General features: G+C 34.5%; 4 protein-coding genes across 6 annotated transcripts in view; 3 read left to right on the top strand and 1 right to left on the bottom strand.

Annotated features, from left to right (window-relative positions):
• LOC106748598 (72 kDa inositol polyphosphate 5-phosphatase) overlaps positions 1-779 on the top strand; it is an 11,538-nt gene extending 10,759 nt beyond the window's left edge. The window contains exon 6 of the mRNA XM_014627286.1: positions 502-779. The gene's annotated coding sequence lies outside the window, so the exon portion shown is untranslated. The remainder of the gene's footprint in view (positions 1-501) is intronic.
• A 1,892-nt stretch (positions 780-2,671) lies between these two features.
• LOC106748596 lies at positions 2,672-5,073 on the top strand. The gene is made up of 2 exons (XM_014627282.1): positions 2,672-4,090; positions 4,696-5,073. Exons 1-2 carry the CDS (start codon positions 2,906-2,908, stop codon positions 4,984-4,986), a joined length of 1,476 nt encoding a protein of 491 aa, XP_014482768.1. The 5' UTR covers positions 2,672-2,905; the 3' UTR covers positions 4,987-5,073.
• A 95-nt stretch (positions 5,074-5,168) lies between these two features.
• Positions 5,169-5,929, bottom strand: LOC106748605. Its single transcript, XM_014627302.1, has 3 exons — positions 5,785-5,929; positions 5,450-5,553; positions 5,169-5,364 (listed from the first exon to the last, which is right to left on the bottom strand). Exons 1-3 carry the CDS (start codon positions 5,842-5,844, stop codon positions 5,193-5,195), a joined length of 336 nt encoding a protein of 111 aa, XP_014482788.1. The 5' UTR covers positions 5,845-5,929; the 3' UTR covers positions 5,169-5,192.
• Positions 5,930-6,307: 378 nt separating this feature from the next.
• On the top strand, positions 6,308-13,448 carry LOC106748604 (DNA replication licensing factor Mcm3). 3 transcript variants are annotated; one of them, XM_014627299.1, is made up of 12 exons: positions 6,311-6,618; positions 6,901-7,112; positions 7,277-7,389; positions 7,513-7,721; positions 7,960-8,090; positions 8,173-8,411; positions 8,540-8,782; positions 9,288-9,651; positions 10,541-10,845; positions 11,018-11,168; positions 11,593-12,041; positions 12,733-13,448. In XM_014627299.1, the coding sequence occupies exons 2-12, from the start codon at positions 7,044-7,046 to the stop codon at positions 12,929-12,931; spliced, it is 2,472 nt and encodes an 823-aa protein (XP_014482785.1). In that variant the 5' UTR covers positions 6,311-6,618; positions 6,901-7,043; the 3' UTR covers positions 12,932-13,448. The 3 variants fall into 3 exon arrangements, with proteins under 3 accessions (XP_014482787.1, XP_014482785.1, XP_014482786.1); XM_014627300.1 differs by having other exon boundaries at positions 6,889-7,112; XM_014627301.1 differs by lacking the exon at positions 12,733-13,448 and having other exon boundaries at positions 6,308-6,618; positions 11,018-11,196; positions 11,593-11,896.
• Positions 13,449-13,488: the final 40 nt, after the last annotated feature.

The raw sequence follows: 13,488 nt of genomic DNA, 5'->3' as shown, positions 1-13,488 counted from the left end.
GATAAACTGTATATATATATATATATATTTAGAGATTATAAGAAATAAGCTTTACAATAATGTGTGTTTGGAATTCAATAGGCTTCATATTGCAAAGTATGAGGATTTAACAAAGAATAGAATGTGATTATGTGCATGCGTGTGTGTATGTGTGTGTATGTTAAAATATATATTAACTATAACAAAAAAGATAAACGTACAATATACCATATGTTAAACGACACATAATATTATATTGCAAGCATTTAAAAAATTATATGATTAAATGGTTTATTAGTTATTAAATTTATAATTTATATATTTATTATTCTACTATGCATAAAGTATTTAAAGATACAAACTGATTTCTTTAAGAAATTTACACATTGGAAAAAATAATTAGTAACTTAATTTTAAGAAATGTTTACTTTGATATTTCTCTTTGATATTTCTCTCTCGTATCACGTCAGATGCATACTTTAATGATTTCTGTGATAACCTCTTTTTTTTGTAATCATGCAGATAGGTTGCCATTAAGGTGCCTAAGAAACATCTTTCGGATACCGACTCTTCTAAAATGAAGCGAGATTAAAAATGTCTAAATCAAAATCTTTAAGTCTGCCGAGCGGGTTGCCTTAACTATGCCTTACCTAAACTGTTACATACATAGTTATTTCATTGACCTGTATACTTACAATTTTATTGAGATTGTGTTCGACTTAGCTCTGCACTGTGATCAAAATAGAAAAAAAATGTAGTAAAATAAATTATTTATAGAAGTATAAATAAGTTTAAGTATAAATAATTTACGTTATAATTGTTTATAATTATTGATATTTAAATAAATATTTTAACAGGCACAGTTGGAACAAAATAATATAACTTTTTTTTTATGACATATAGATTATTTTACTTTTATTGATTATATCTCATACAGCACAGCAAAATTGCAGCAACACTGCAGCGATTTACAGAAGCTTCCAGTTACATTGCAGAAATGTTGTAATATTGTAAGTTACAATGTGACATTACAAATACATACAATTGTAATATTTCACCGAAATGATTCAGCAATGTTGCAGAAATATTATAAAAATAATTGACCCCCCATACAGCACAGAAAATAGAAACAAACAACATTACTGAGACGTGCAATCTTGAATGTTGAACGTAAACATCTTTCCAACATTAAATTTATTGAATCTATGCTGATTTTTCTGCATTGATTGTTTATATTGTTACAATGTTGAAACAACATTGAAGAAGTCATTAAATGGTTAAAATGAAAAGATTTAATTGATTAATGTAAATTTCGAACGTTTCCTAAAAATGCTTGTATTCAGAATGTTTCAGAATAACCGCACCGAAAGATTCTTGATACCAAGTAAGGAATTTTTTTGTTTACCGAAACGTATATAATGTATATCATATCACTCGTATATAGCAACGTCAAAAATGTTCCCTTTTAAAAATACGCGATAATGTTCCCCTTTTCAGACAAAATTCAACCAATGAACAAATAGTAGAAAGAGAGATCCGTGTCTACACATCTAACTCTCTCTTTCTAGGGCTCTCAATACGAAAGATCAAAAAAATCTCGCTGCGTGCTCCGTCCAGCATTATATGTTAATGGTTATATCTGTCATATATTTCTGCCCAAGGGGAGATTATTCGGAGAGACATTATCGTAAATATTCGATAAGATTAGTCTTAAACAAAATTAACTAGAATTTCAACTAGTTATTTCTGCTTAAGAATTAAAGCTTAAAGCGGGGTCTACAATGATAATTTAAGGCGTAAGAAATTAAGAAATTTGATCAATCACAGTCCAATGTGAGAAGAATAATCGACTGTGAATTTCTTAAGGCTTAGAGCTTAAAGCATTTATTGTAGATCGAAACTAAAGCAAAACTTATCGTCACTTTTATCGTTTTTTGGGTCGGTATTCATAGTCAGAAATTATATTTAAGACCATTTTAAGTTCATCTTCAGATGCTGTAGAGCGCATTTCATTGGCAATGAAATATCTAAAAATTAATACGGTTTTAAATGTAAGATCTGACTATACCAGTTTAAAACTTATGTAATATCAGCCTAAGTCTTACTGCTTAAGCCCGTATTAACCCTTTTAGTGCCGGGAGCCGATATATCGGCTCCTGCTACACCGGCGAGAAGTGCCAGAGCCGATATATCGGCCCGCACCTTGTAGCGCTTTACTATTCACATTGCGAGAGATCTCTATCAAAATAAATTTAAAATACGTTATAAATAGTCTAATTTCATTACGAGAGAATTAAAATAAATGATTTTTAAATATTGCTTTTCGTTTGGTTTTTATGAGCCTTTTACCAAATCCTAGTAAAATCGGCCGGTTATCTTCGCATAAGCACCTCTTTTTCGCCCGGCACTAAAAAGGTTAAACTACGGATTGGAGATTGAGATTAAATTGAAGTTTTACCAATCAGTGCAAAGTTCACTAAATTTCACTGAACTTGAGCTCAGATAACTTTGCATTGATTGGCTAAATTCAATTCAGTCTGATACGAGCTTTACGGTTGGTATAACATGCGTCATATGACGAATTTGTGGAGAGTGCTAATTAGATGTCGGATAGATAATTTTTAAGATGTCTAGAGAAAATGTTAGGAATACTAAAAATTCTCTATCCAACAGCCAATTGACACATCCGGTAATGTTCGTTGTACGACGCATGTAATACCAGCCTACGTTTTTCCATGCTGAAGGTTTAAATTACTCTCGTTGCATTCAGGAATACACACTGAGGATAGAGTGGCATATAATTGACAAATCATAATGAATAAATCTTAATTCTTTTCGTTCTGATTGATCAATTGAAAGCCTCTATCTTCAGTGTGGTATTTCCGAATGCGCGACACAATATGCGATACGTGACGCACAATGTCCAATGAGCATACAGCTCTCCTGGAAAAGTAATATATTCATTGGATATCGCACGTCACGTGCTACATATCGAGTCATATATCGCGCTGCCTGGCTGCGAAAGTCATTATTAGTAATAATTATATTATTTGTTATATCTTATTCAAACGCGTGCGTATTGGCTATGTCAGAAAACACTGAACTCATTTTAAGACCAAAAGTTAAGTTTTCTCGGTTTTCTAACCAAGAACGAAATGATGAAATTATTGAAGAATCTTGCAAAGATAATACAAATCCACAAATAAATGGTCCCAAAATCAAAAGTATTATATCTCTCAAGAAACCAGTGAAAATAATAGATTTTATGGGATCTGCTGATGTTTATGAGAAAGATTTACTTTCAAAGGATTGTGAAATAAAATCCTCATCTTGCTCTAGTGATACAGCATCTGTCAATACTCAAGGTATATCTCTATCTAATGATAATGTGAAGACAGAAATAGAGATCTCAAGGATTTTGTACAACGCAAGTAGTAGTCAAAACAAGAAAGAAAAAGTAACGCAACTGAATAAAAACATATGTACACAAAATAATACTTTAAAACATTGTAGAAAGATCTTGCAACAAAAGGACAAAGAAAATAAGGATGCAGTATTGAACAAGATTATACCGAATAAAAATATAAATAAGATAAGAACAAGAAACTCTCAATATATACAACCAGCTGTATGCAAGAAATTTAAACTTTTTACAAACAATGATGATGTACAGAAACCAGATACTGTAAATTCTTATAGAACAGTAATGACAAAATTACAGTCTGCACCGAGTATCATGAAGAAAACTGAAAAACAAACGACAAGAATTCTTAATGCAAAACCTAGTGTTATGCCATGTTACCGATATATCGAAACTGGAATAATAAGAAATAAAGTATCTCCTGTTAAAAAAATTGCACTACGTAGTACAACAGGTATTAAAATCAAAACTTCTGTGGAACCGGGAGTTTCTCACAAGCAGCAGAACAATACAAAGACAGATGATGCAAATAAAAAATATTGTACAATATCAGACCTTGCTGTGGGAAAACTGGCACAACCAGAATATAATTCTATCATGTGTAACATTCACAAACTTAAGGAAATTAAGCAACGAGAAATTGTGAGCGATGTTAATTATTTTCCACATAAGAATCTTTTAAATGAAAAGGTAAAATCTTAAAATATATAGAATAACTAGAGTAATTGTCTACTATGACTATTTCAATTTTTACAATGAATAATGTGAAACTACCATTGTAAAAGTCAATATATGGTATATTATTGAGGAAAGCTTTTATTATCCACTTTTAGAATTTTTCTTCAAAATTACATGTTCTATTAATTAATAATTAACTAAATTTAGTTAAAGAGCAATGTGTAAGGCTTTATAGAATCCAAATATAATCAAAAATTTCTAGAAATTTCTTAAATTTCTTATTTAATAATCTCAAAAAATCATTAGGAACAAAAGTCGCTCATATTTACAAGCATACTTTCAGAATCTGAACTCTCTAAATATATCCTTCATATTTGGAATTTTTGAGCCTCTCTGAGAATCTCCTTAGTAGAATTTTGGAAAATCTCCTTAGTGAGATTTTGGAAAGTTTTGTAAATATTTAAATTAAATTCCACGGACTCAATTTAGTATACGGAACATTCATCTCAAAGAAATTATAATAGATGGTTGCTCTGGTCTCTTAATTGTGTCGCGAGTAATAAGTTAAATCATGAGGCAAGAGGATAATACCCGAAGGCATTTGTCTTTTCTAATAGATTTCTACTGCACTGGATTTTTCATTGGATGAAACAATTTTCAAAAATTTAGTAGATTTGAGCATAGATGACAAACAGATACCCGCTATTGTACGAAGCAAGGATCCAGAACTGCGACAAAAGGATATTACACCCAAGCTTTCTGACTTTTTTGTTCCTGAACATACGAAAGATATTTGTACACTCATACATGTTAAATTTCGTGCTCCAAAAATGAATGAAAATTGGGATATTTTTAAAATTAGTAATAAGATACTTGACTGGAGGCATAGTTTGGACATTGTACGATAATGCATCTATACTTTTTGCTTGACATATAAGTGTAAAAATTATTAATAGTGTAATAGTGATAGAAAAAATATAAATACAATTGCTATTAACAATATAGCGTTATATATTTAATACATTCCAATATATAGAAATAAATTATTATAAATATGTTGACACATGGAATTTCTATTTAAAATTGAAGCTTAAAGTTGATCAAATATATTTTATTATTTATATGACATTTTTATTGATCTCACATCGGATTCAAATTCTGAAGGTATTGCAATAGAGTTAACACCATAATATCTATGACGCAGGTAAATATAGACGCGTTGTAAATTATAGTAAAGACATACACCAGCAAGTATCATGCCAGTTACAACTCCAGCTATGATTATCCTGTTAACATTCACAATGGATTTTTAATTAAATAAGTTCAAAGAAATATGTAACACATTTTCCAAGATAAATCTTATATATTTACACTGTAATCCATACGTTGTAATCATCATAGGTACAGCATATATTCTCATCACAACAATACTCCCAAGATTCACATAATCCCCATACACAGTAATGTGCAGCAGCCTGAAAATATGTGCACAATGAAATAGATATTTATATATTCGAAATATCAGTATAGATCGTAAAAAATAAAATTACGAAGCTGCGATGTGACTAATTTTTATTAACAAATATTAAAATTAAATCGTCATCAAGAACATATCGGCAAATATTTACATCTTGATAAAAATATCATATATGATACTATCTTGGTAAATATGATATAAATGATATAATGAAAAATGTTGAAATTACTGATGAAACCGTGAAAATCCAAATTAATGTAAAAGATATGCCATTTAACAAGTGTCCCATTGCGCATTACGATCAGACAACAGGTTCTTTTTCAAAGAACTACCTGGATTACACTGGTGCAATAAGTTAGGTTGCGTTCGAGAATCCCACTCGTGGTGTGTTTTCGTGATTTCGGTGGGAAAATAGTGGGAGCACCGTCTCCCTGCCTTCGTGTGTCGAGAGTTTCCGAACGCTCCAGTATGACTTCTAATGAGTAACAATGATGGACGTGTACGAAATGTAAAAAAAAAAATTGTTTCAGATCTATGCAAAAGTCTTATTCTCAGTATATATTAAAGCATGACATGCAAAAAGAATTCGAATTGTACAATTTCTGTTCATATGGTTTCAATACCAATGTAAATTATTCATTTTTAAAACTTTGCGCTATTAAATCCTCATAGAAATCTTCATTCGATTTATATAACATTCGAATATACATATGCGCACGTACTTACATCTAGTAACATAGGGATACCTGGTGAATATCTAACCTAGTGATATCTGAAATCAGACAAGTCGGCCTCCGATCTATACTAATATATTATTAATGTTTCAAAATAAGTCCGGATGTTACACCCCCCTTCTTATAATAAAAATTCCGAAATACTTTAGTTTTGAGGGATTTGTCTGGTTTCGATTTGTGCTTGTAATTCGCGATAAGAGTATACGGACGGTATAGTGGTTGTTGTTGTGTGTTTTGTTGATTCGGTGGTTCGTTTAATAATGCTGCTTCGGCTGTTGGTGATGTTTCTTCTTTTCGTTTTCTTTTGGTATTGTTTGCTAAATGCAAGAGTAAGTGTATAATGGAGCTCCATACTTATCTCGCTTCAACTTATTACACTAGTTCAGCGGTGCAGCGAAAACGAAGACCTCTAATCTGACTCAGGGCGGGCTCAGTTTAGTTCAGTGCAGTTCTAGTGCAGTTTTAGTGTAGTGAAAACGAACAGACCTATAATTTCATGGTAGCGTCGAACGTCGGAACCAATCAGCAGACAATGGATTGACTGCTAATTGGTTCCGACGCTCAACGCTACCATGAAATTGTACCTTTACACTTTCTAGTGTCTTTTTCAGTTGGGTTTTGGTCTACATGAGATTTTCCCGCGTAAATAATAGCAGTCGCCGGCATCGTTTTCGAAATACTTAACAAATTTGTTGGAATTTATTGTATAAGAATTCTCGTGTAATAAATATTGTATTATAATTAAATCGTCAAAATGGACACGGAGATTGATCAGAATTTAGAACAAATAACGCGCGAATATGTAGACTTCTTGGATGATATGGTAAGTATTTTAAACGTCAACGTTTATTATCTCAATGATGTTTGCTTAACTTTATAATTATTCACGTTATAATTATATGCCAGAAAACGTTATTTTGTGGCTCGTTTTCACATGTGCACCTGATATTTTCTCGAAATTTTCATGCTTTTTGATGTTTCACACAGGAGGATCAAGGCATATATGCCACGATGGTGAAGAATATGATTCAGGAAAATAAGTACAGATTAGTTGTAAATATCAATGACTTAAGAAAAAAGAATCCTGCGCGCACAATCGGGTATGGTACATGCTTATTTAGTTGTAGTTGTCATCAATTTATATTACTCTACAGAATAGTTTTTATACATCTAGACAAATTATAATTAAAATCTAAAGGAGTCGTGAATTTATCATATTACAGTTTATTAAATAATTCCTTCGAGGAGCAACTTGCGTTTCAAAATGCCTTGAAACAATATATCTCCAGTGTGGATATAGATTATGCTAAGGGCAACAAAGATTTCTTTGTAGCATTTGAAGGAAGTTTTGGAAACAAACATGTTACCCCGAGAACGCTTACCTCTCGTTTTCTGGGTAACTTGGTATGTGTAGAAGGTATTGTCACAAAATGTAAGTATCTAAAAAGGAACGTTCTCTATAATCTTCTTTTATTAAAAGACATTACACTTGTCTGCAAGTATACATTTGTTATATATATATATATATATATATATATTAAAATATGTGTGTGTATATATAATTTTATTAAAAATTTACTTTATGTTGTATAGTCATCTCTAGTTTTATATGTTACAAATTCTAGAATTTATTTTAAGAAATAACATACTTATAAGGATGCTTATGATAGGTTCGTTGGTACGACCTAAAGTTGTGAGAAGCGTTCACTACTGTGAGACGACGAAAACAGTCCTCGAGAGAGCCTATTCGGACTTAACTTCGTTGGACGCTTTTCCTCACTCAGCTATATATCCAACTACCGTAATTACTTGTGCAGATCGAATAAAATACGAAAGAATGTTTGTTTATTCTTCATATAGAGATTCATTTCTCCACATTGCAGGATGAAGATGGCAATGCGCTCGAAACAGAATTTGGTTTATCGACTTACAAGGACCATCAGACGCTCACTATACAAGAAATGCCGGAGAAAGCTCCGGCCGGACAGTTGCCGCGGAGCGTGGACGTGATCTGCGACAACGATTTGGTAGACTTGTGCAAGCCTGGAGATCGAGTGCAGGTTGTTGGGAATTACCGGTGTCTCCCAGGCAAGCAGGGAGGATACACGACTGGCACCTTCAGGTGTGTGTCCTCGATCGGAATTCGAGACTGCATTTCCTACCCGATCAAATTGCAGATCACCTTGGAATTTATCGCAGACAAAGAAAGCGTCTTCTGAAAGTCCATTCTAACAACTTACTTCCACACAGGACTGTTCTGATCGCTAACAATGTGATGCAACTGAGTAAGGAAGCCAATCTCGCGATTTCTCACGATGACGTAGCTATGTGCAAGAAATTGGCCAAGCACAACCCCTGCAAGAATATCTTCGAGCTGCTCGCCAAGTCCCTCGCGCCGTCCATACATGGCAATGAGTATATAAAGAAAGCAATTCTGTGCTTGCTCTTGGGCGGAGTGGAAAAGATCCTGCCAAATGGTACGAGGCTAAGAGGGTAAGGTTTCACGAGATCTTTCCGTGATTATATCGTAAGAGATATTCGAAAATGAAGTCATCAATAATTACACAATTACAAAGCAGATAATGCTTTTGTAATCTTCTAAAATCGAATGCGTTTGTAATCATTATTTTTGGGTGGATCTTGATAAAAATTTGACTCGCGTTAAGATACTTATTTCACATCGATGATTAGAAAATGAGTAAATTATTCAAGAAAGAAAAAGAAAGAATCGAAAAATGTAGTCTGCAGCGAGGTGGAAGAATTCACTCTTTCGCGTATACTTCCTATACGATATCTATTAATTTGTACACCTAAAGCGGAGTTTACAATGAGAATTTAAGATTAAAGAAATTGACCAATCATAATTAATTGTTCTTCTATAATTCGATTGCAATCGGTCAATTTCTTAAGGGTTAGAACTTGAAACATCTATTGTAGACCGGAACTTATGTATGATATTTGCCAACGATAGTTTGAGATACGATTTAATACGTTACAGAGACGTAAATGTGCTGCTCATCGGGGATCCATCGGTGGCCAAGTCTCAATTACTGCGTTATGTACTGTGCACGGCTCCACGAGCGATACCGACAACCGGAAGGGGATCTTCGGGCGTGGGTCTGACCGCGGCAGTTACCGTCGACCAAGAGACAGGCGAGCGCAGACTGGAAGCAGGTGCGATGGTCATCGCGGACAGGGGTGTTATTTGTATCGATGAATTCGACAAGATGTCGGATATTGATAGAACGGCGATACACGAGGTAATGGAGCAGGGTAGAATCACGATCGCCAAGGCGGGCATTCACGCCAGTCTGAACGCGCGCTGTTCGGTGCTGGCAGCCGCGAATCCCGTATACGGAAGAGTAAGTCTGGATTCGACTGTTCCTCTCTCTAATTTTCTACACTTGATATAATTTTCCACAAGAAACACAAGCGAGGCGATTCAGCTTTTCATGAGTCTCTGTGATTCGTAAACTTTGTAATCGAGCAAACGCCTCTCTTTAAAATTATTCTAGGATACCTTCCAACGAGAAAACACGGAGAGATTGTGGCCCGTGTTCTGAATTCTTTTTTTATCAATAAAAATACTTCTAAAAGTGGCTTAGGAACTATCTGATTGACTGAAGAGTTACATTTAAGATATTTTTATCGATAAAAGAGAATTCAGAATATGGGCTTGTATCACACAACTGAACATAGCGCATGGATGTTTGATGGAACATTTTAATTTTCAAAACAGTCGCTAATTGGTGATAATATATTACATGTTAGCAAATACTATATTGTTTCCGTATGAAACAGGTTTTGATCATTCCAGTAAGCCGATTCTCTAACTTTTAACAATTCGTTATTGTTACGTCACCATTGCGCAGTTTTTCTGTCATATATTTATGTAACAATAATGTAATGATAACGACTGTCGTTAAAAATCGTGTCTCTCTTGTAGGAAGGACCCTTGATTCATCATTATTTAAATGTTACGATTTTTAATATTTTTCGTGTTCTTAAAAAACAACATATATACGTATATGTCCTATTAATAAATAAATAAATAGATTTCATTCGATATAAAAATAGATTTTCACTTTTTTAAAGATGTTTGCATATCAAGAGTTGCACCATTCCGATTTTTAAGGAATAGTACATAGCTGTAATGATAATACACGTAGATTCGGATATTTAGTCGTGTAAAAAGTATAATTTTAAGAAAAACACGGAGATATTAATGAGAGCTTCCTCTGCATTCTCTAGTACGACCAGTACAAAACTCCCATGGAGAATATCGGGCTGCAGGATTCTCTGCTGTCGCGTTTTGATCTTCTTTTCGTCATGTTAGACGTGATCGATTCTGATCAGGATCACGTGATCAGCGACCATGTCGTCAGGATGCACCGATACAGGAGTCCCTTGGAGCAGGACGGTGAAGCCTTGAGCTTAGGCTCGAAATTGGACATGTTGACTACGAAGAATCCGGATGACGTGGTGACTGAGGAGACGCAATCGCAAGTTTACCAGAAGTACGACCCGCTGCTGCACGGGCAGACACGTTCCAAAAAGTACGGTTGCAATATCATTTCAGTTTTATATCTCGTCAGATTTATATGTGTAATATAATAATAGTTTTAATTCTATATATTATTTAATATAATACAATACTTTTTTAATTAATAATAAATTAATCGCGCGTGTCAAGATTTCGTATAACAAACCTCTCTCTTCCCTTTGCAGTGATCAGATCCTCAGCATAAACTTCATGAGAAAGTACATTCACATCGCTCGGTGCATGAAGCCTAAGCTCACGGAAGAAGCCAGCGCCGTTATCGCGGAGGAATATTCGAAACTTCGTTCGGAAGATGTAGTAGAGTCGGACGTTGCAAGAGTAGGTCGTTTCTGCAAATGGTCAATAGGTCTGTCCGTTTTAGTTGAATTAGTGCTGCACTGAAACTTCGTCCCTTTTCTCTTCAACGCTAGATTATATATTTGTTTCACTCTAAAAGCGAAAAGCATTATCTAATTCGGTTAAAACGAACAAACCTATTAAGAAAATCCAGTCAACGCCAGGTATCAACAACGTAACATCAACGTTATAATTTCCTAAACAACAATGTAATTTTTACATAACACATGCGTTATGTTACATTTATTAGGTGTACAAATTAATTTAGTGCCTTTTTTCATTAAATTCCAAGTTTATTTACAAAAAGTCAAGTACTGGTTTAAGGTTCGGAGTAATTTCCGTTATCTTCTATAAGCGAGAGATCTGCCGTTTATCCTTTCTTATTTTTCGACCTCGCGACTTTCAGACTCAGCCGGTGACAGCGAGAACCCTGGAAACGCTGATTCGACTGGCAACTGCGCATGCAAAGGCACGTCTGTCGAAGAACGTGGAGAGCGAGGATGCGCGAGCAGCGATCGAAATGGTGCAATTCGCGTACTTCAAACGCGTGCTGGAGAAGGACAGGAGAAAACGAAGACGTCGCGACAGCGACGTGTCGGAGAACGAGGATGACGTGAGCGACGGAAGACAGGTGAAACGTATCAAGAAGACGACGCAAGACTCTGGCGAGGTCGATCCGTATGAGTACGACAGCGACGACGCGCACGTAGAGGAGGTCACGAGGAGAGTGACCAGGGCGCGATCACAGAAAACTACGGAGGAGCCAGCGAGTAGCACTACCGAGAGTGCGGGAACATCCGTCCCGGAAGCGGAAACAGCGACAGAAACGGCTACGCCAGCGATCTTGCAAGAGAGGTAATTTCATTCGAAGGAAAGAAGACCGGTTTTCAGTGAATTCTCGACGTCCCTGTTTATCCGTGAAGCGAATTGTAAATTCTTATTTCTCTTCTATAATTTCATTGTTAAGAATCTTGTACATTTTTATGTGGATTCTGAGTCCCTTCTGAGCTGCTAGTAACGAGATCCGGCTAAAATTAAAGACCATTGTTAGAGGATGAAAATATTCTACAGACACGATCCTTTAAATTGATGATTCGTTCTTTGTAACATTGGGAATGTCAAAATGGCGCTTTTTATTCGATTTCTTGGCGTTCAAAGCACCTCACTGTAATGCACTTTGTGATGAAAGATAACATAAACTACTTGGAAATATCAATCGGAAGTCATCTACGAGAAACGTCGATTGATTGATATTAGAATACTTGCGAAAAAAGATAAATAACAATTTCGCTTAGGATCGTCAAACGAGGCAACTTCTTAGCACTTGATTTACTGGTTCCGGCAGTCTTATCAATACCGATATCAGATTTTTAATAGTCTATCATTCCTCTATCACACTATTACATATTATTAAAATTTATTAGAAGATTAAAATGTTTCATAGACACAATCTTCAAATATATATATTTCTTTCGTACAGTTTAAAATTATTCTAATATTATATTTTCTATCGGTCACTCAATCATTAAATGAATACCGCTTTCAGACTCACCATCTTCAAGTCGTCGCTTCACAATTTGTTCCAAGAGCGAAGGGCCCAGACGATACCTCTGACAGAAGTCACCAATTATCTGAACACGACGCGTTCATTGAACTTCACGTCCGACGAGATCACCGCCGCCATCAACGTCATGACGAACGACAATCAGATTATGGCCGCCGACGACAACATCTTCCTGATATGAAAAGAGGCTCTCTTTGTATCTCTCTCTTTTATTATAATATTTTTTTATATTCTAGAGTAACGAAATGAAGAGATGCCATTAATTTATTAATTAAGTCGACGGTAGATAATGCGATAACGGCGACCGTGTACACCAATTTCTCTTTATACATATTCTCGTATTTTTATACTAATGATTGAGAAACAACGAATTATACGTTTTATACGAATAATGAGATGTCTAACAATATTTATTTATCCTATACTTGATATAAGGACATTGGCACATAAACTAGCAACAATCATCAACATTCAATACAGTGATGCAAACATAACACGGTTCACAAGGCTCTAAGTTTTTCCCACTGCAAAATGTACAACGTATCGGTCCATTGTGCGTGTGCGTACGTACTATTTGCGCTAACATCGATCACGTTCCACTAAAGGCTTATCTTAACAATATATACACTAAAAATAAAACTAAAGACAAACGAATATTTTTCTTTTATATATATATATTTACGTTTAGATATTTCTTCTCTCAGTGTATATATATATATATATATATATATATATATA

Source organism: Dinoponera quadriceps, unplaced genomic scaffold, assembly GCF_001313825.1.
Source record: "Dinoponera quadriceps isolate SergipeBrazil2010 unplaced genomic scaffold, ASM131382v1 scaffold3037, whole genome shotgun sequence".
Classification (NCBI taxonomy): domain Eukaryota; kingdom Metazoa; phylum Arthropoda; class Insecta; order Hymenoptera; family Formicidae; genus Dinoponera; species Dinoponera quadriceps.
This window is presented reverse-complemented; position numbering and strand designations above follow the sequence as displayed.